The 18,720-nt window shown below is 32.3% G+C and overlaps 7 protein-coding genes across 9 annotated transcripts in view; 3 read left to right on the top strand and 4 right to left on the bottom strand.

Annotated features, from left to right (window-relative positions):
- LOC112904336 (alpha-tocopherol transfer protein-like) overlaps positions 1 to 2,956 on the bottom strand; it is a 6,365-nt gene extending 3,409 nt beyond the window's left edge. Inside the window, exon 1 of one of the 3 annotated variants that reach the window (XM_025974110.1) lies at positions 2,871 to 2,956. In XM_025974110.1, the coding sequence (XP_025829895.1) occupies positions 2,871 to 2,908 (38 nt within the window). In that variant the 5' untranslated portion in view covers positions 2,909 to 2,956. Of the gene's footprint in view, positions 1 to 2,694; positions 2,847 to 2,870 lie in introns of those variants that run through there. The other 2 variants (XM_025974107.1, XM_025974108.1) reach the window with 2 other exon arrangements.
- On the top strand, positions 688 to 5,338 carry LOC108736320. Its single transcript, XM_018468703.2, has 3 exons — positions 688 to 1,506; positions 3,349 to 3,751; positions 4,867 to 5,338. Exons 1-3 carry the CDS (start codon positions 1,268 to 1,270, stop codon positions 5,278 to 5,280), a joined length of 1,056 nt encoding a protein of 351 aa, XP_018324205.2. The 5' UTR covers positions 688 to 1,267; the 3' UTR covers positions 5,281 to 5,338.
- A 2,252-nt stretch (positions 5,339 to 7,590) lies between these two features.
- LOC108736354 (mortality factor 4-like protein 1) lies at positions 7,591 to 9,672 on the top strand. The gene is made up of 3 exons (XM_018468748.1): positions 7,591 to 8,059; positions 8,116 to 8,233; positions 8,533 to 9,672. Exons 1-3 carry the CDS (start codon positions 8,032 to 8,034, stop codon positions 9,362 to 9,364), a joined length of 978 nt encoding a protein of 325 aa, XP_018324250.1. The 5' UTR covers positions 7,591 to 8,031; the 3' UTR covers positions 9,365 to 9,672.
- Positions 9,673 to 9,880: 208 nt separating this feature from the next.
- On the bottom strand, positions 9,881 to 12,032 carry LOC108736353 (programmed cell death protein 7). The gene is made up of 4 exons (XM_018468747.2): positions 11,257 to 12,032; positions 10,819 to 11,005; positions 10,479 to 10,716; positions 9,881 to 10,114 (listed from the first exon to the last, which is right to left on the bottom strand). The coding sequence occupies exons 1-4, from the start codon at positions 11,956 to 11,958 to the stop codon at positions 9,988 to 9,990; spliced, it is 1,254 nt and encodes a 417-aa protein (XP_018324249.1). The 5' UTR covers positions 11,959 to 12,032; the 3' UTR covers positions 9,881 to 9,987.
- LOC108736356 (tubulin-specific chaperone A-like) lies at positions 11,958 to 12,472 on the bottom strand. Its single transcript, XM_018468751.1, has one exon. It carries the CDS (start codon positions 12,316 to 12,318, stop codon positions 11,974 to 11,976), a length of 345 nt encoding a protein of 114 aa, XP_018324253.1. The 5' UTR covers positions 12,319 to 12,472; the 3' UTR covers positions 11,958 to 11,973.
- Positions 12,473 to 12,945: 473 nt separating this feature from the next.
- On the top strand, positions 12,946 to 16,900 carry LOC108736355 (transcription initiation protein SPT3 homolog). The gene is made up of 2 exons (XM_018468750.1): positions 12,946 to 13,837; positions 16,247 to 16,900. Exons 1-2 carry the CDS (start codon positions 13,171 to 13,173, stop codon positions 16,471 to 16,473), a joined length of 894 nt encoding a protein of 297 aa, XP_018324252.1. The 5' UTR covers positions 12,946 to 13,170; the 3' UTR covers positions 16,474 to 16,900.
- Positions 16,901 to 17,913: 1,013 nt separating this feature from the next.
- Positions 17,914 to 18,720, bottom strand: part of LOC108736340 (integrator complex subunit 3 homolog) — a 15,336-nt gene continuing 14,529 nt past the window's right edge. Inside the window, exon 4 of the mRNA XM_025974106.1 lies at positions 17,914 to 18,422. Coding sequence (XP_025829891.1) covers positions 18,357 to 18,422 — 66 coding nt within the window. The 3' untranslated portion in view covers positions 17,914 to 18,356. The remainder of the gene's footprint in view (positions 18,423 to 18,720) is intronic.

Below are 18,720 nucleotides of genomic sequence, written 5' to 3'. Positions count from 1 at the left end.
ACATACATCTTAGACCTGCAGACATCCCGGAAATTTTATGGTTTGAAGAAGAAAATGAAATTATCCGAAATTGTGCAGCACTTTCTTCAGCGGCAGGCCTTCAGAAAAGTTTCAGCACAAGCGACATTAGTCAGTTACCTTCTCCTGATGAGACTCCTGTCGTACCCGGATTCAGAAACGCGATATCTGAACTGGCCTTGAATTCCCTCCAAAGATCCGGATTCCTTATGGACAATCTCAAACTGGACCACACGTCAAGGTCGTGTTCTACGTGGGTCGCTGTGGGAGACATGGCCTCCACTTCTCAGCTTCCCTCTCCCCATGGGGGACACTCCACAACAACAATACCTCCGTCGAATACACCTCCCCCGCCGGCTTTTACAGCGGCAGACTTTATACGCTCAGTAAATAAGAAGGTAATCAATTAAATATTTAATAAATTAATGAGCATTGACTAATCGAGATCAATTATTAATGTGGGAACCCAAACTATCTTGCCTATCTTTTGCTGACTTTCATAACAACCTTTGTTCTCCTACCACTTTTTTAACCTTTTCTATCTACAGTATTTTCATTATCCTCTTATAGCATCACATCTTAAACGCTTCTAACATTTGTTTTTCCCAAAATTTTACAGAGCTATTATCCAAACGTTAACTTTTATTAATCTTCTTTATATATATAATGCCACATGTGGCCAGAAAATTCATTTATAACATTTGTCCAGATGTATCATTATCTAAAAAAATCCCCAAAAACTTAAAAAAAGAACACCCATGACAAAGTTTTTGAATAGGTACCTAATTAATATGGTAAACTTTAAACGACGCCGTGTATAGCATGATGTGTGGGAAGACAGTTTCGCATTCTAGCAATTAATACACAATGAACAATTAACGTCTTGATTAACTACTACGTAAGATAAATCAGGAATTATTATTTCTTTTACAATACTTGGTTCATTTTATTGGTAGTAAAATGGTTGCAGCATCCATATAGAAATTACTTAATACTTTTTCGTTATAATTAAAGTATTGTTGCATGATTACTACAAACGGGTGAAATAGGGGATGAATTTTTTGAATTTTGTAAAACACACGGCGCCGCTTTACGCACAACGGTCAAGTTAAGTTCTATATAGCGCAAGTTAATATTGATTTGTTTTCGTGTGTGGGATCTTGGTCGAAAAATAGCGTTAGCAAAATGTACCGCAAAACGGGGTTGTTTTACCGGGGGTTGTAACGTGATTAATACACCCGTGTAGAGAATGACGTCGACTGAGAATCCATCGTCGTGTGACCTATTGACACCTCAAACGCCTGTTTTGTCCGTTTCATGCAAGATTCTGAGGTCACCCTCCCATGAATCGGTCACCACTGACTTGTCCCTGTTTTCCGTGTCGTCGATAGCCTCTGACCTCCACGGACGGAAATTGTTGTGTTTTAATAAAGATGGTAGAGGACCGAGCCCCAATCCTGACAGCAGAAGCAATATTTCATCGACAAGGTGATTTTTATTTTATTTCTTTTGGAAAAATCACGCGATCAAGGACCTTCTATTAACGCATCTGCTCTAGTTTTGTATGCATGCGTGTTATCCAGGTTTGTGGGTTATTATTACAAGACAATTTACTGCCGCTATTTTGCAGTACACAAGTTGCAAAATACATGGTGCAGTAAACTGAATCAAAAGTAATTGTGTAGTAATATCTTATTAATACCCTCGCCTTCATAAAATGACTTACTAAATGTTAAAAATTGTAAAAAAAACAAATTATAACTAGAAAATGACATTAAAGCATGCAAGTGTACATTTGAGAGGCCTTTATTTCGACAAATTTTCGAATTTTTATCCTCCTAGGCAGGGCTCATAGATTTAAATATTAACTTAACCCGATGTAAAGTAAAATAAAAACTGCAATCATTCAACTTCACAAAATCTCAACGTTCTACTTAATAATTCAAAATTATGCGACGTTTTTATTTAATGATGCAAAAGTATCTATTAGTTTGTCCATATCGAGAGTTTTTATGATTTTTCTCTCGATGAACATGTTTGCAGAATTACTTATCCAAGAAAATTTCATTGAGTTGCTAGGGATGGTAAAGAATTGCGTACGCGTTAGGGGAGGAAGTAAACATACAGTCTGAAACGTTTTTTACTTCTCCTTCATATGTAGATGCGTAATATATGTAGGTACTACTGAAGGCGTTTTGGGTTGTATGGAAATTAAAATCTATTACCGTGTGGCCCACTCTTGGCCCATGTAAAAAAATCTGTAAACAAAGATCAGGAACGTAGATCTTCGTTCATTGCAAACAAAACAATGCTTTATATTGTAAATGGCACTTACGAACTAGGTTGGCACTATTATTTAATTCAGATGTTTCAAGGATAAGTATCAATTCATATTAAATATTTCTACGTCCAAATAATTAAGTTTAAAATACGCGAACACTTGTTTAAGTTCAATTTCACTTTTTTGACAAAAGATAGGTCACTAGAAATATGAAGAGATGTAGTAGAAGCTACATTTCATCAGAATATTCATAATTCAAAGTCCATATCATTACTTTTATTAGCTAGCATGTATATCTACCTTAAAAAGTTATGTTGAACACTTTCAAGGCTTTCATAAATTCATTATAAGATTCTTACAGTAACTAACTCGCCAACTAATTAAAAACAACTTACCCCATTAATATAAATTGTATTAAAGTTTCATAAAATGGTTAATTAAAAATGTAACCGCATATAAACCTTCTCTTAAAATTGGCTAAGAGGAAACCAAAACTAGTGGCTCTTTCGATGTTAACAACAAAATGTGCTCATGTCAAGCAACTTTCTACGTGGTAATAATTGTTACTTACGTTATAAGAACGTTAAATATGTTCGTCAGTTTTGGCATACATTTCTACTACTACATGACCGAGAAAGTAAAGAGTAGGTCATTTAACAGAATAACGTTTATTACAATGTTATTTTAATAATTGTCCAGTATTAGTTAGGTGTATAATACAACATATAAAATTATGAAAATAAATACCTAGGCTCAAACTTCCCTAACTTGAACTTCCTAAACGCANAATGCTTTATATTGTAAATGGCACTTACGAACATACGTTAATAATAATAATCGTATTATTTGGGGGGGGGGTTATGTAGGTAACTAATGCTGACAACAGGGAGAGGAATTCAAATAAGTTAAAATATGAATTACTTTTTCAACAGTAGTAAATTGAGAAGTTCCTTATTATAAAACTACTTATGGGTAACGCCCAAAAGCTCTAGATACATAAATTGTGTATTTTTTTATATATTTATTTATTAAAGTAATGTTTGATTTAGACCTGCAGACATCCCGGAAATTTTATGGTTTGAAGAAGAAAATGAAATTATCCGAAATTGTGCAGCACTTTCTTCAGCGGCAGGCCTTCAGAAAAGTTTCAGCACAAGCGACATTAGTCAGTTACCTTCTCCTGATGAGACTCCTGTCGTACCCGGATTCAGAAACGCGATATCTGAACTGGCCTTGAATTCCCTCCAAAGATCCGGATTCCTTATGGACAATCTCAAACTGGACCACACGTCAAGGTCGTGTTCTACGTGGGTCGCTGTGGGAGACATGGCCTCCACTTCTCAGCTTCCCTCTCCCCATGGGGGACACTCCACAACAACAATACCTCCGTCGAATACACCTCCCCCGCCGGCTTTTACAGCGGCAGACTTTATACGCTCAGTAAATAAGAAGGTAATCAATTAAATATTTAATAAATTAATGAGCATTGACTAATCGAGATCAATTATTAATGTGGGAACTGAAATGTGAACTAGAACTAGAGAAATGAACTAGAAGTACCCTGTAAATTTTAATGATCAGTAATACTTTTGACAGACAGACAGACGGATGGACAAGGAATTTCCGCTTTTTTTTAAGATGCGGAACCCTAAAACCTTGACAAATTTGGACATTTTCATCTATATAAAAGAAAGTCGTGTTAGTTACACTATTTATAACTCAAGAACGGCTGAACCGATTTGGCTGAAAATTGGTAGGGAGATACCTTAGAATCAGGAGACGGGCATAGCATACTTTTTTTTATCCAGTTCCCGTGTAACAAAACGCAACTGACAAAGCGAAAAATTTATTAGTCAAAACATCAGTCTAGCCGTTCATTTGTTATAAATGGTATAACAAAAATTCAATCTCTGTTGGGGGGAGGAGTAGTGAAGAGGAGTTGCAATTTTTAAATGGAACATATATTATTTGTGGTCAGATTTACTTGAAACTTGGTCTTAATGGTCTCTCATTTAATTTCTGAAAGACTTATCTCGACATTTTAAAACATTCAACCTCAAAAGGGAGAGGGGGTAAAAAGGCGTTGCAATTTTTGTTTGGGACATACTTTATTTGTGGTTGAATTTACTTTAAACTTGGTATATATGCTGTTTGATATTAGTAATCAAATGAAAGAGGTTGCCACGTTTCCATGGGGTATATTTTGATTTATTTGTACCCGGATTTACTCGAAGGTTGCTCATTGTTGAAATTAAGCAGATACGTGTTTTGGCAATTTTTAAAAATCAACCCTTAAGGATGAAATGTTGTTGCTACGTTTGTACTTGAAATCTAAGTTCGCGACATTACATAAAATTAAAACGTTGTAAGGGTGAATTGGGAGTTTAAAGGTTTTATGGAGAAACAATATTAATTTCTGCGAGCGAAACCGCGGGGAAAAGCTAGTTTTAAATGAATGGATAATTTATTAAAATGTAACCAAAGAAGGGGGCACTTATTTATGTCCATTTTTATATGCCTCTTTATTATTCGTTCTTATGATTACAATATTATTTCTCATTTAAAAGGTTCGTCAAAATTACATTCGACGTCGATTATTGACGACATACAAAGCTCTGGAAAGATTGTGCCAAAGTGAGTTCAACTTGGACAGATTGCAAGTGTCTTTATCGTCCACGGCCGTAAGCAACAACCCCGCCAGCGGAGCCACGTTACACCCCAATAGCAGTGGAGTATTTCGTCTTACAGTTCCTGGAAGTTCGACCCCGAAATCTCCTGTTAATTGTTCGTCTTCGTCGCCTGGATCGAACGCCGAAATTATGAGGACTGTAAAACAGTCGGTCAACAAAAATCTACCACTGACCATCAGGGATGTGGAAAGGGAACGTGGGAAACCCTTATCGAAGTATGAAAGGAACATGATGATATTTAATTGGCTCCACACACTTGACGACTCCGCGTTTGCCGAGGGGGTCCAATGAACAATACGCTCACTTTTATTATTGTTATTTTCGTACAGTAATTAGTTGGTCTTTTATTTATTAANATATTTCTCTTAAAAATCAAAATATGCCACTTGTTTACATGTTGTACGCATATCACAAAATAAAACAGTACATAAATGTATAAATTCTAATGTAACTTTTATCACCAAGGTTTTTCTATATGTCTGCATGTTGATATAAAACTGGAGAATCTTCCTTGAAATCCTAACGAAATTTTAATTCTTATGTAGAAGTATTATCTCATTGTCAGAGTAAACTGTTTGAGAATATCATCATCATTATAGGTGGTGCAGTATAATTAGTATAAAGGCTTATAAAGTTGTATTTTTAGAAACAAATTGAAGGAGACTGTCGAAATCCCTATATGGAATGGCTTGAGGTAGATAAGACGTATACCACCTCGTAGTGGATTAAACCATACTTTAAACTGATTATTATGCACTTAATTCAAGTTCCCTAGGATGATGTGAACATGGTTAAAATAGGTGTGAATGAGACGTATTCGTTATCATTATTGGATTCGCCAAGCACCGATGGACTGGTATGAGCTCCAAAGTTCGAACACACCCAAGATACTATACATTACTGACAAGACGAGCGTATAGACAATTATGGTCAGTATATTTGAGGTGCTCAAACAGTTAGTTCCTATTTACATGCCAATCGTGGTAGTCTCCAATTTTTGTACGACTAGGTATTTGGCAAGGATCCTAACATAAAAAAGAATATTTAAAACAATTACTTTCCTAGATTTCTACGTCTACGTGGGTATGTAAAACTTAAAAAGGAGAATATTGTGATACTTTTTTTTCATTATTCTTATTCAAAATAGGTTTCTATTTTGTATTTTAAATCTAAATGTAAATTGAACTTGAAGCTAATAGTGGCGTTTGTACTATCACCGCCTGTTCAAAATACTGAAATTTAAGTTTTCTGTTTCAAGTGATTGAAGTATAATTTTTTATATCTTTATATTTTACTTTTCTCAGTTCAATAGCAAAAAATTCCTGAACATGTTTCCTTATGTGCATTCGGCACCTGTTTTAGTTGGAAAATACGACATAACACCGATACCGAAATGGTTTTTTTAACGTAAAAGATCAGAACCAAAACAGAGTTGTAAATAATTTTATTGATGCAATACCAACTTCAATTTTTTTATATCAAAAACATTTTTACAGCTCTATTTTGGTTTTGGACTTTTACATATTGGAATAAGGAGAAAAAATAGAACCCAAAATTTCTTTAGCTTAGGTTCATCTAATAATTAAAGTATTTGAAACCGTTTTTCAAAATCTGTAGATTATATCTATTAGTACACCACAACATCTTGTAATGTTCATATGATAATAGAATTTAAATGATTATTAAACGATAAGTAATAAAAATCATCTATTGCAAAAAATTGCTACAAATTTTAAACATTTTAAAATATTGCATTTCTCTTATATAAAAATATTTAAATTCCTAAATTTTCAATGTATGCAGTAGGCTGCAGTTATAAAAATACGTATTTATAACTTAATTAGCCATGTTACTGACAATTACAAGTAAATATATACCCAAAAATTCTAACAGGACAGTAGGACACTTTAAAAATGTTTATTTTTACAATTAACAACTACTCAACAGATATAAATACACTTAACACAAACAACTGCAGCTAAACAAGAGTTTTTATAGAATATTAGGTTTAGGTTGATATTGGAAAAGTAATTAAAAAAAAATTAAAAACACAAAACTTTACCCAAACTCTAAGCGCCATTTAAGTTAATGAGAAAAATAGAGATGAGAATCCCACACTATCGTTCTATCTCTCTTATTACTCCTGTCACAAATTTATTGCGATTTGTCCGTTTGTGGTCAATTCCAGTTACTACATAGAGTTCACTGTGCTTTTGTCATTCATAGATAATAACGTTAATAACTATCGTTCTATTATTTGAATTTTAAATTTAGTTAACCTATTTGTTTTTTACTTCATCTTTGTTATCTTACAAAATATTAATTTCTGCGAGCGAAACCGCGGGGAAAAGCTAGTTTTAAATGAATGGATAATTTATTAAAATGTAACCAAAGAAGGGGGCACTTATTTNGATTTGTCCGTTTGTGGTCAATTCCAGTTACTACATAGAGTTCACTGTGCTTTTGTCATTCATAGATAATAACGTTAATAACTATCGTTCTATTATTTGAATTTTAAATTTAGTTAACCTATTTGTTTTTTACTTCATCTTTGTTATCTTACAAAATCATAAATAAAAACGTACCCTTTTGTAATATAAAAATGCTTTTTTAATTTTGCACATTTATTTTAAATATACATTCATTATGTTTACTCAGGTTTGTTAATTAAAAACGTTATAGTGTGTAGGATCCACATACAGTCAATCACAGATCATCTGTAAGAAATCTACAGTTTAGTGGTTTTTCAAGTTAACCCTTTTAAATAAAGTACTTTTACATGTAATTTAAAAATCCATCTACCTATTTATTAATCCGTTTAATACTTAAAAGTGGATGTGGTGAAGACTAGATAACTGAACTGGACAAAATTCAAATAGAAAACAAAATACAAATGGCTATAAGAGCGCAGTAGAAAGAAGTCGTTGTTAAATTAAAACAATTGTGGAAGTGCTTTAAACATTTTTAGACAATTTAAATATTTGTTTAAGTACACTCAAGATATTAACATCTGTTTAATCAACCATTTTTTAACCTCATAAAATGCCACCTAAATTGAAATTTCAAGAAGGTAAGCAAATAATTTCACAATAACCCTTATATACAGTAATTTATTGCTTATTTTAGGTGAAAAGGTGCTATGTTTTCATGGACCATTAATTTATGAAGCAAAATGTTTAAAGGCAACTGTTACAAAGGAAAAGCAGGTTAAATACTTCATACATTATGCAGGTTGGAACAAAAAGTAAGTTGTTCTGTTTCTATATATTATAAATACGTTGCTCAAATTAATAATTTCTGTTAATATGGATTTAATTTCCTGGATCATTAAGACCACAATTTTAAAAGTGTGAAATGCTTTATAAACATATTTAATTTCAAAAAGTTTCCCTTGGAATCTATCACCATGTTTACATTAAATTTGTAGTTACTAGTTGAATTTAGTACAAGTTCCATTTAGTGATTTTTTAAATAATTAATATGCACTGTTGTTTTTAAATGCTTTGGATGTATTTTATGTAATTAATTCATGGTGTTCATTAGTTGGGACGAATGGGTACCTGAAAGTCGTGTATTAAAATACAATGAGGCTAATGTGGCTCGCCAAAAAGAAGTACAAAAAGCCCATTCAACCAACTTATCATCCTCAAAAGCCAAGAAGAACAAAGCTCGTAAGATTGAAGCGAAAGAAGGCGATTCGAGGGCTAGCACCCCAGTAAACGAAGCTTCAAAAGCCGCCAAACAAAAACAACAAATCACTACACCTTCTAGTAGTCAAGACTCGAGTTCAGACGTTCCTAAAAAGAAACGAGGACGAGCAGATCAATCAGTAGAGTCTGAGGAACAGTTTCTCAGTAAAGTTGAAGTGAAAGTTAAAATTCCTGATGAATTAAAGCCATGGCTTGTCGACGACTGGGATATAATTACAAGACAAAGAAAACTGGCAAATCTCCCTGCCAAAATTACCATTGATGAAATTTTAGAAAATTACTTGTCGTATAAAAGATCAGCCAAAAATAATAACTCAAGTAAAGAATCAGCTGCTGTTGAAATCGTTAATGGTATAAAAGAATACTTCAATGTGATGTTAGGGACTCAGTTGTTGTACAAATTCGAGAGGCCACAGTATGCAGAGATATTACAAAATCATCCAGACACACCTATGTCTAAACTTTATGGCTCAGCCCACTTGCTGAGACTTTTTGTAAAGTTGGGATGCATGCTTGCATACACCCCTCTTGATGAACGTAGTATTCAACTTTTGTTGCAAAATATACAAGACTTTTTAAAATATCTGGTTAAAAATAGCGCCACTTTATTTAATTTACAGGAATATAGCAACCCACCTCCAGAATATCACCGAAAGGCTCTGTGATATGAGGAGGAGTTTGATTTTGAAGATGGTTGAATGTTAAAGCCTCTTTTTTGTTATATTCATGTACATTTTATATGTAAATATGTGAACTTATTTAGAATGAAGATGGAACTGATATTAATGCTTGTAAAAAAATTACGAAAATATGTAATTTTTAGGTATTTATAGCATGCAGCTATTGAACCAATCATGCTTGATCAATACAGTTTATAATTAAATTATTTGGTAATTACAAACCATTTATTGTACTTAACAACTCTGTACCGCATAGGCATTTGTATATCAAAATGGCTTTTGAAAAAAAAAAAGGAAAGTATTACCTCAAAAGGAAGCGTTTTATGCTAACAAAAACATATTAAATTTATACTAATACCTTCGTCAAAATTCGCAGTTGCATTACATTATATACAACCTAAAAGTAGGATTGTAAGTAACCTATTAGAAGCTAAGGGTAGATTATTCAATATGCTTATTTTTTTATGGTCTTTATCTTACAAGATATTGAGTTTTAAAGTCGAAAATATTTATTAAGCAAATTATAAGCAGTATTACAAAAATTAAATAGTTAACGATTTAAAAATACGATAAAATTGTGTAAATATTATTAAGTAAATGCAAGCTATTCACTGAGGTGGCAATATATACTTCTTCCAACTTTCAGGTGCATCTTCATCTGGTAATACCCAACCAACTGGTATCTTAGAACCCTCTGAATCCTCATGTTTTGTCAAAAAAGTGTCCCAACTTTTTCTAAAAATTGTATTGTAAATTTTAATTCAATTCGAAACTGATTGAGGAGTTAAAATCAAATTTAGGATTTTATCTTTGTGTTGTGGAATCTTAAAATTAGGTAAAAGACAATCCAAGTTTAAATTAAAAAATTATAAAACAAATTAAAGGACCCGTTTTACAATTTTATGGTATAGAACTCCGACTAAAGTACAGCCCAAATTTAAAATTTTTTTACAAAAATATTTTACATACCCTCCAAGTAATTCGATAAAGAAATGCCCATATTTACAAGGAAGGTTTTACTTTTTTATCTGTATATATGTGAAACTGTCTTTTTTTCCTATTTAATTCCAAGCAGGTAGCAAACATGAATACTATTTACCTTATTGCTATAAAAGTCTCTAAACTTTTATCAGCGCAAGTAAGACCCCAATATATTGGCGTCGGAATGACTTTAGGCCCAAATAAGGTAGTTTCCCATTCTTGAATAATTCTCCTCTCATTGGCTACCTGTGCAGCAATGGTGTCTTCAGCAGCACTTTGCTCTAACATACATCTTAATCCCTGTTCTTCTTTCATATACAATTTTAAGGAATCCTCCCATGTTTTGGTTAGTTGCTCTAAAATATAAAGCATAAGATGTGAATTAATTGTAATAAACTGATTGTGAATTTTTCAGTGTAGTTTAAGGTTTTCCAACTGTGATTTATTAGTTGTCTCACCTGCAGTTTTTGAAAAGGCCTGCCCATCTTCAGGTGAAACTTTCTGTCCTTGTTGTACAGCTACGCTTTCTCTAACAGATCGCAATTTAACGAGGGCTGAAATGAGGCTAAGTTGCTTACGAGCATCTGACTTTTTTTTGGTTACTTCTGCTAAAACACAATCTGCGTCTTTCTTCATGTTTTCATCCTGTAAAAATGAAATTAAAATATATAAGGTAGTGGAAACAATTAGAAGCAAACAATATTTAAATGGCGAATCTTAAAAGTATTTAAAAATGTAAACAAAAATAAAAAAGGGCGAAGCTAGAATTAAATCGAAGGTTCTATATGAGAAGTGAAGTAAATTATATTGGGAGAAGATAAATTATGTAAAATTTACAAGAAAAATGAAGAAGTCCTGGCATCTTATAGTTATAATAAAAAAGTCTTCAGACTTACTGCTTTGGTTCTTTCAACTTCTTCTTTTTTGCTTTCTAACCATTGGTCAATCTTTTTGTGCAATTTCTGTCTTTCTTCTGCTTCTTGTATGTCACTTTCTCTTTCCATTACTTTCCTACTTTTTTGATTAAGTCGCTTTTTTCTACGTTTGTGGACTCGGCTTTTCAAAAAAGCAATAGCCTCAGGATTTTCAAACTGTGATATGAACTTTGAAAAATGATCTTTTAATATCCCAATCTCCAAAGTTTTCTTTTTCCATTCTGAAGATGACATTGTTTCTGCATTTTCTTTCAAATTCTCCTGCATTCCTTGGAGCCTTTCAATTATAAGTAGACAACTTCGTAGAGATGATTTAGCAACATGAATTGGAATTTTTGGTGAAACTTTTACTTTAGCAGCAGTGTCTATAGTGTGAACCTGTTGGACATTTAAAACAGACTTGCCAATTTGTGATAACCATGTGTCTACCCACAACTGGTCTTCACTTTTGTTGGCAGTGGATTCTACTGTGTTAATTGGAGGATTTGGATAACTACTTGGGTAATTATTATAAACGGTGTAATTATTTGAAACAGTTGGTTCAGAAAATGCTTGTGTACCATAATTAACTAATGCACTTGAAAATGTTGAACTTGAAGTACTTGCCACACTGTTAATTTTATTATTTATGCTACTAGTAGAAGAGTAATAGTTATTTTCCATGGCAAAATAGTTATTTTAGATTTCAGTTGGTTGAGGTAATTGCAGTTTTGCCTCGTCTAAAACACTAACTGCACTATTGTATTCATCACTTTCTTTCAAATCTATTTCAGTGTCCAGAATGCCCTTCAATTCATCAAAAGCTTTCACAAGTTTTCTTTGACAATCTGGTACCATCATCAATGTTTCCTGTAAAACTTCCTCTTGTTTTTTAATATCATATTCGTCTTTGCCGTCTGCTTTATACTTTTCTATTCTGGCACGCTGTTGGTCGGCTTCTTTCTCATATGTAACTTTTTCCTTAGCTAACCTCTTGACAACACCTGTTTTAATTTTTAACGTTTTCAAACGGGGGTCTGACATATCAGTTCAATATATAAAATGATTCAATTTTTTTAATTACAAACTAACACTCATATGTGTAACTGTAAACGTTAGAAACAAATAAATTACAAAAAAAGCAATTTACACCTCATATTAAACTTTTGTCTTCTATAAATGAGTAATTCCATAGATTGTATAATGCATTACCATAGACATATATTTATGGACGTGCATTAGCCGTATGTCGTAATAACTCCTTGGCTCGAAAAATGAGGGAGATGGCATATGGTTTCGGGCTAGGCTTTCTCTTTCATTACACGCTTACGCACTATCGTGAAAGAAATGAATATTGTCCGAAACTTCCATCTCTTTCTTTTGTTGTACCACAATTCTGACCGCTAAGGCATATCCATTAGTATATGTCGATGATGATGATTATGACTATGACCTGTATTTCCCATAAACACAAACAGTAAACACAGATATCGACTGTGAATAGAACCTAAGATCCGGCGTATCAATATTCATCCATATTAGTCATAGATATTACTAAGTCGCATAGACCCATTGAAGTGGAGGGGAACTGTAGTCTAGTTCAATGCATAGACCTGTGCCACAAAGCTCTTTGTTGTCCTTGAGAAAAGTTTTATCTATGGAGAAGATTCGAATAATATAACCTAAGAATAAGACACACAAACATAACCTTTGCGTCCACTATAAAGAAATTTCGTTTAATTTATATTTAAAAAATAAATAAGACAAAACATTTCTTGGGGAGAACATTTTAACAAATTATTCTAATGAGGCGAAGATTGATTTGCATTTTGTGTTTATAACGATATGGAAGTTTTGAATCAGGTTCTAACAGCTACTTAACAAATTAAAAAAACAATGGATCATGAAAAGATTACATATTACAACGAGATATCGCTTATGATGTTTGGGTTTGGGGATAGTCATAAACCTAACCCGGAAACAGTTAGGCTGGTAGAAACTATAGTACTAAGTCAGTTAAAGCGAATTGTTCAAGAAGCCCTTAAATACTCTGAGGGAACCAATCTAAAGGGAGAAGAGTTAGTTTTTCTAATGAGAAAGAACAAGTGGAAAATGCGACGGTTCGTAAAATATTTACAAAATTCTATAATTAAAAATAAATTAGATAAACTAGATAAATTAATTACTTTTGAAGAAGAGCAGTCAAAGAAATCTAAAAATAATCTCTTAGAGTTTATTGAGAAATTAGATGAAACAGGCGAATTGACTGACTTGTCTGAGTTTGATGAAATAAAGTATGAGCGTCAATTGAGAGCAGACAGAATATCAGAGGCATTGGATGAAAAAAAATACATGGAATTTTATAAAGCTCGCTGTGCATCATTTAACAGTCGTGGGTTTTCTCACGCGCGCAATTCTGAAAAATTACGTCTGTGGATAGATCCAAAAAAAGAGATTACCTTTAGTTATAATGCACTGGATGTCCTGGCTTACTATGCATATGAAACTGTTGCCCAAATAACAGATTATGCATTGCTTGTGAGAATGGACATGCGAGCAACTGGTGATCCTCTGAAGCCCCTTTCTGGTGCTCATTATACAGCTGCAATGTTTAATGGTGAACATAGATTCACTGGAGCCAACCCTGATTATAGCCGAGTGTATACTGGGCAGCCACCTATAAGTGTAAATGAAATCAAAGAAGTTATGAGACGGGTCAATTCTCCGCAAGCAGGAAGGCTATATTTTGGAAGGAAATTGCCTGAAAGCCAATTTTTCTTTGCCATATAACTTGCTATTACATTTTTTAAGATTAATATATAATTAGAAAATATTCATATATGTCAAGGACAATTTAATTTCTTTATAATTGCACCAATAAATTTTTTATATGCTCTTATATTATGTCAACAGAATTACTTGGCAAAAATATACTTATACATTTAAAGAATATTTTTAGTATTCGTAAAATTTTCACTAAAACAAAATATAACAACATCATGCTTATTCATTCTTTTTTTTTTTAAGAAAATATAACGTTTTGCTTTTCATCAGAATTAGGTACATAAATCATGAGCAAATCAAATGTCCTTAATGGTTTGATTAATTTTTCAAAAGCTAAAAAGTTTAATATTGGTACAGGCAATATTTCTGATAAAATTTTAATGTAATACTTAAATCACTGATTATGAATAAAGCGACTATTTTTTACAGCTTATTAGTGCTCTTTTCTGTGTTTTATATTTTACTTTAAGTCTTAAAATTACGCAGATAGTACTTTAGAAACAAAAATTAGGTAAAATATCAGTATATAAAGCTGTATGAATTTTTTAAAAAGAGCTTGACAATGGATTAAATTTAGCACATTTTATTGAAACTGTTTTAACACAACTTTTTAAATCGAATAATGCTCTTAATATATCACGCACTTTTCAAGGAAAAAATGGGATCAGTTTATTTTGTTTTATAAGAGGGCATATTACCTTCTATATGTTTTCAAAATTAGCAAAAAGTTATTTCTCCTTGTAATTTAAAATAAATTAATTTTTACCAATTTACTACTTTTGTAATCTGGTTTGAAATAAATATATAAGCAGTATCTGAAAAGACCTCGATATTTAGATTTGATGGCCGTGGTCCAGAATTGATTCTCATTCTTCGACAATTTGACAGATGGAGCTGTTTCTTTGAAGCTTCGCTAACTGCTGTTGTTAAGACAGTCAGCATAAAGGGGAGGATTTTACGCTCCCCGAAGGAAAGGCAATTCTGGACCACGGTCACCTGCCGAATATTGAACCCTCTCCAGATAACGTTAGCCATAAAACCTTTTCATTAATTAAACAATAATTTATTTACTATTTATTATAATAAAACAATAAACAAACAGTACTTACATGTAAATGACGGTCCCAAATGACCAATGACTTTTCTACACCAGTGTCCATAAAAACGAGACTCAACTATGAATTCCCCCTTAAAAAGACAGCTAGTTATAAATTTTATGAGCAGATTATGCTTTTTTACTTTTCTTTACTTGGTTCCCACCGTAACAATTCAGTGAGAAGGCACGTATTTTATAAATATATTTACAAATCTGTATGTACAGCATCTCTTACGATATTAAAATGTATTAATAATTTACAATTGTTTAAAATTTAAATTTTACAAAACCCTGCGTATCTAATTAATTAATTAGTACATGAAACAATTATATACAAAATTAGGATACAATTACAAACTTAATAAAAAATATTTTCATAGACAACGATTCGAAATTTATTATTTTATTATTTATATTTATAGAGCAGAGTGGAGGTACTACAGTTCTTCCCCGGAAAATCTTTTAGGGCAGTGTGTAAACGGGTTGTTGTTGTTTTCGAAAGAGGGCGAGAAATGGGGGGGAGTGACACACAAAGACTTTGTCTCCCCCTTCGATAACCGCGTAGCGATATAGCTAGTTCAGCTTTTTAGTTGTTGTAGCAACCTTTTTGGGATTTATTTCTTCTGTATCAACAAATATCACAAATTGCACTTCCCATGCAAAAAATTTACTATAATCAAATGATGTAGTAACAGATGAGGCTTCGACCTGGTGGTAAATCAAGCCTGATGCTTGCGACGTACAGCCCAACTATCTCTAATGGAAAGTCTTCAGTTAAAGATACACTTTTCTGTCAATCGCTGTCAGAAACAACCTTTTTTCTTTTCTTGGCTTGTTTTGGCATCACAAAGTCTTCATCCTTGAAAAAAATTTTAATGAAATTTCGAAATATTCACACCAAAAAAAAAGTAGCAATAACTACATTTACCTATCCCCGACCTCTAAAGCTTATCAAAAACTAAAACATTCTTACTTAAACAACTTAAGTTTTGAATGATATAAAACTGTATACTATGGATCCCTTATTTTATGAAACTGTTGCCCAAATAACAGATTATGCATTGCTTGTGAGAATGGACATGCGAGCAACTGGTGATCCTCTGAAGCCCCTTTCTGGTGCTCATTATACAGCTGCAATGTTTAATGGTGAACATAGATTCACTGGAGCCAACCCTGATTATAGCCGAGTGTATACTGGGCAGCCACCTATAAGTGTAAATGAAATCAAAGAAGTTATGAGACGGGTCAATTCTCCGCAAGCAGGAAGGCTATATTTTGGAAGGAAATTGCCTGAAAGCCAATTTTTCTTTGCCATATAACTTGCTATTACATTTTTTAAGATTAATATATAATTAGAAAATATTCATATATGTCAAGGACAATTTAATTTCTTTATAATTGCACCAATAAATTTTTTATATGCTCTTATATTATGTCAACAGAATTACTTGGCAAAAATATACTTATACATTTAAAGAATATTTTTAGTATTCGTAAAATTTTCACTAAAACAAAATATAACAACATCATGCTTATTCATTCTTTTTTTTTTTAAGAAAATATAACGTTTTGCTTTTCATCAGAATTAGGTACATAAATCATGAGCAAATCAAATGTCCTTAATGGTTTGATTAATTTTTCAAAAGCTAAAAAGTTTAATATTGGTACAGGCAATATTTCTGATAAAATTTTAATGTAATACTTAAATCACTGATTATGAATAAAGCGACTATTTTTTACAGCTTATTAGTGCTCTTTTCTGTGTTTTATATTTTACTTTAAGTCTTAAAATTACGCAGATAGTACTTTAGAAACAAAAATTAGGTAAAATATCAGTATATAAAGCTGTATGAATTTTTTAAAAAGAGCTTGACAATGGATTAAATTTAGCACATTTTATTGAAACTGTTTTAACACAACTTTTTAAATCGAATAATGCTCTTAATATATCACGCACTTTTCAAGGAAAAAATGGGATCAGTTTATTTTGTTTTATAAGAGGGCATATTACCTTCTATATGTTTTCAAAATTAGCAAAAAGTTATTTCTCCTTGTAATTTAAAATAAATTAATTTTTACCAATTTACTACTTTTGTAATCTGGTTTGAAATAAATATATAAGCAGTATCTGAAAAGACCTCGATATTTAGATTTGATGGCCGTGGTCCAGAATTGATTCTCATTCTTCGACAATTTGACAGATGGAGCTGTTTCTTTGAAGCTTCGCTAACTGCTGTTGTTAAGACAGTCAGCATAAAGGGGAGGATTTTACGCTCCCCGAAGGAAAGGCAATTCTGGACCACGGTCACCTGCCGAATATTGAACCCTCTCCAGATAACGTTAGCCATAAAACCTTTTCATTAATTAAACAATAATTTATTTACTATTTATTATAATAAAACAATAAACAAACAGTACTTACATGTAAATGACGGTCCCAAATGACCAATGACTTTTCTACACCAGTGTCCATAAAAACGAGACTCAACTATGAATTCCCCCTTAAAAAGACAGCTAGTTATAAATTTTATGAGCAGATTATGCTTTTTTACTTTTCTTTACTTGGTTCCCACCGTAACAATTCAGTGAGAAGGCACGTATTTTATAAATATATTTACAAATCTGTATGTACAGCATCTCTTACGATATTAAAATGTATTAATAATTTACAATTGTTTAAAATTTAAATTTTACAAAACCCTGCGTATCTAATTAATTAATTAGTACATGAAACAATTATATACAAAATTAGGATACAATTACAAACTTAATAAAAAATATTTTCATAGACAACGATTCGAAATTTATTATTTTATTATTTATATTTATAGAGCAGAGTGGAGGTACTACAGTTCTTCCCCGGAAAATCTTTTAGGGCAGTGTGTAAACGGGTTGTTGTTGTTTTCGAAAGAGGGCGAGAAATGGGGGGGAGTGACACACAAAGACTTTGTCTCCCCCTTCGATAACCGCGTAGCGATATAGCTAGTTCAGCTTTTTAGTTGTTGTAGCAACCTTTTTGGGATTTATTTCTTCTGTATCAACAAATATCACAAATTGCACTTCCCATGCAAAAAATTTACTATAATCAAATGATGTAGTAACAGATGAGGCTTCGACCTGGTGGTAAATCAAGCCTGATGCTTGCGACGTACAGCCCAACTATCTCTAATGGAAAGTCTTCAGTTAAAGATACACTTTTCTGTCAATCGCTGTCAGAAACAACCTTTTTTCTTTTCTTGGCTTGTTTTGGCATCACAAAGTCTTCATCCTTGAAAAAAATTTTAATGAAATTTCGAAATATTCACACCAAAAAAAAAGTAGCAATAACTACATTTACCTATCCCCGACCTCTAAAGCTTATCAAAAACTAAAACATTCTTACTTAAACAACTTAAGTTTTGAATGATATAAAACTGTATACTATGGATCCCTTATTTTAAATGTACAGATCTTTATATAAGACAGCAGAAAATGGTGATTGTTTTTAAGTTGTAACTTCATTGAAACGCATTTTACTGATTTTTTTATTAATTTATCTTTATTATAAATATTAATTTAACAAGTAA

The sequence above is a fragment of the Agrilus planipennis genome, unplaced genomic scaffold, assembly GCF_000699045.2.
Source record: "Agrilus planipennis isolate EAB-ADULT unplaced genomic scaffold, Apla_2.0 scaffold64, whole genome shotgun sequence".
NCBI classification, from domain to species: Eukaryota; Metazoa; Arthropoda; class Insecta; order Coleoptera; family Buprestidae; genus Agrilus; species Agrilus planipennis.
Note: the sequence above shows the minus strand (reverse complement) of the source record. Positions and strands in the feature narration are given on the sequence as shown.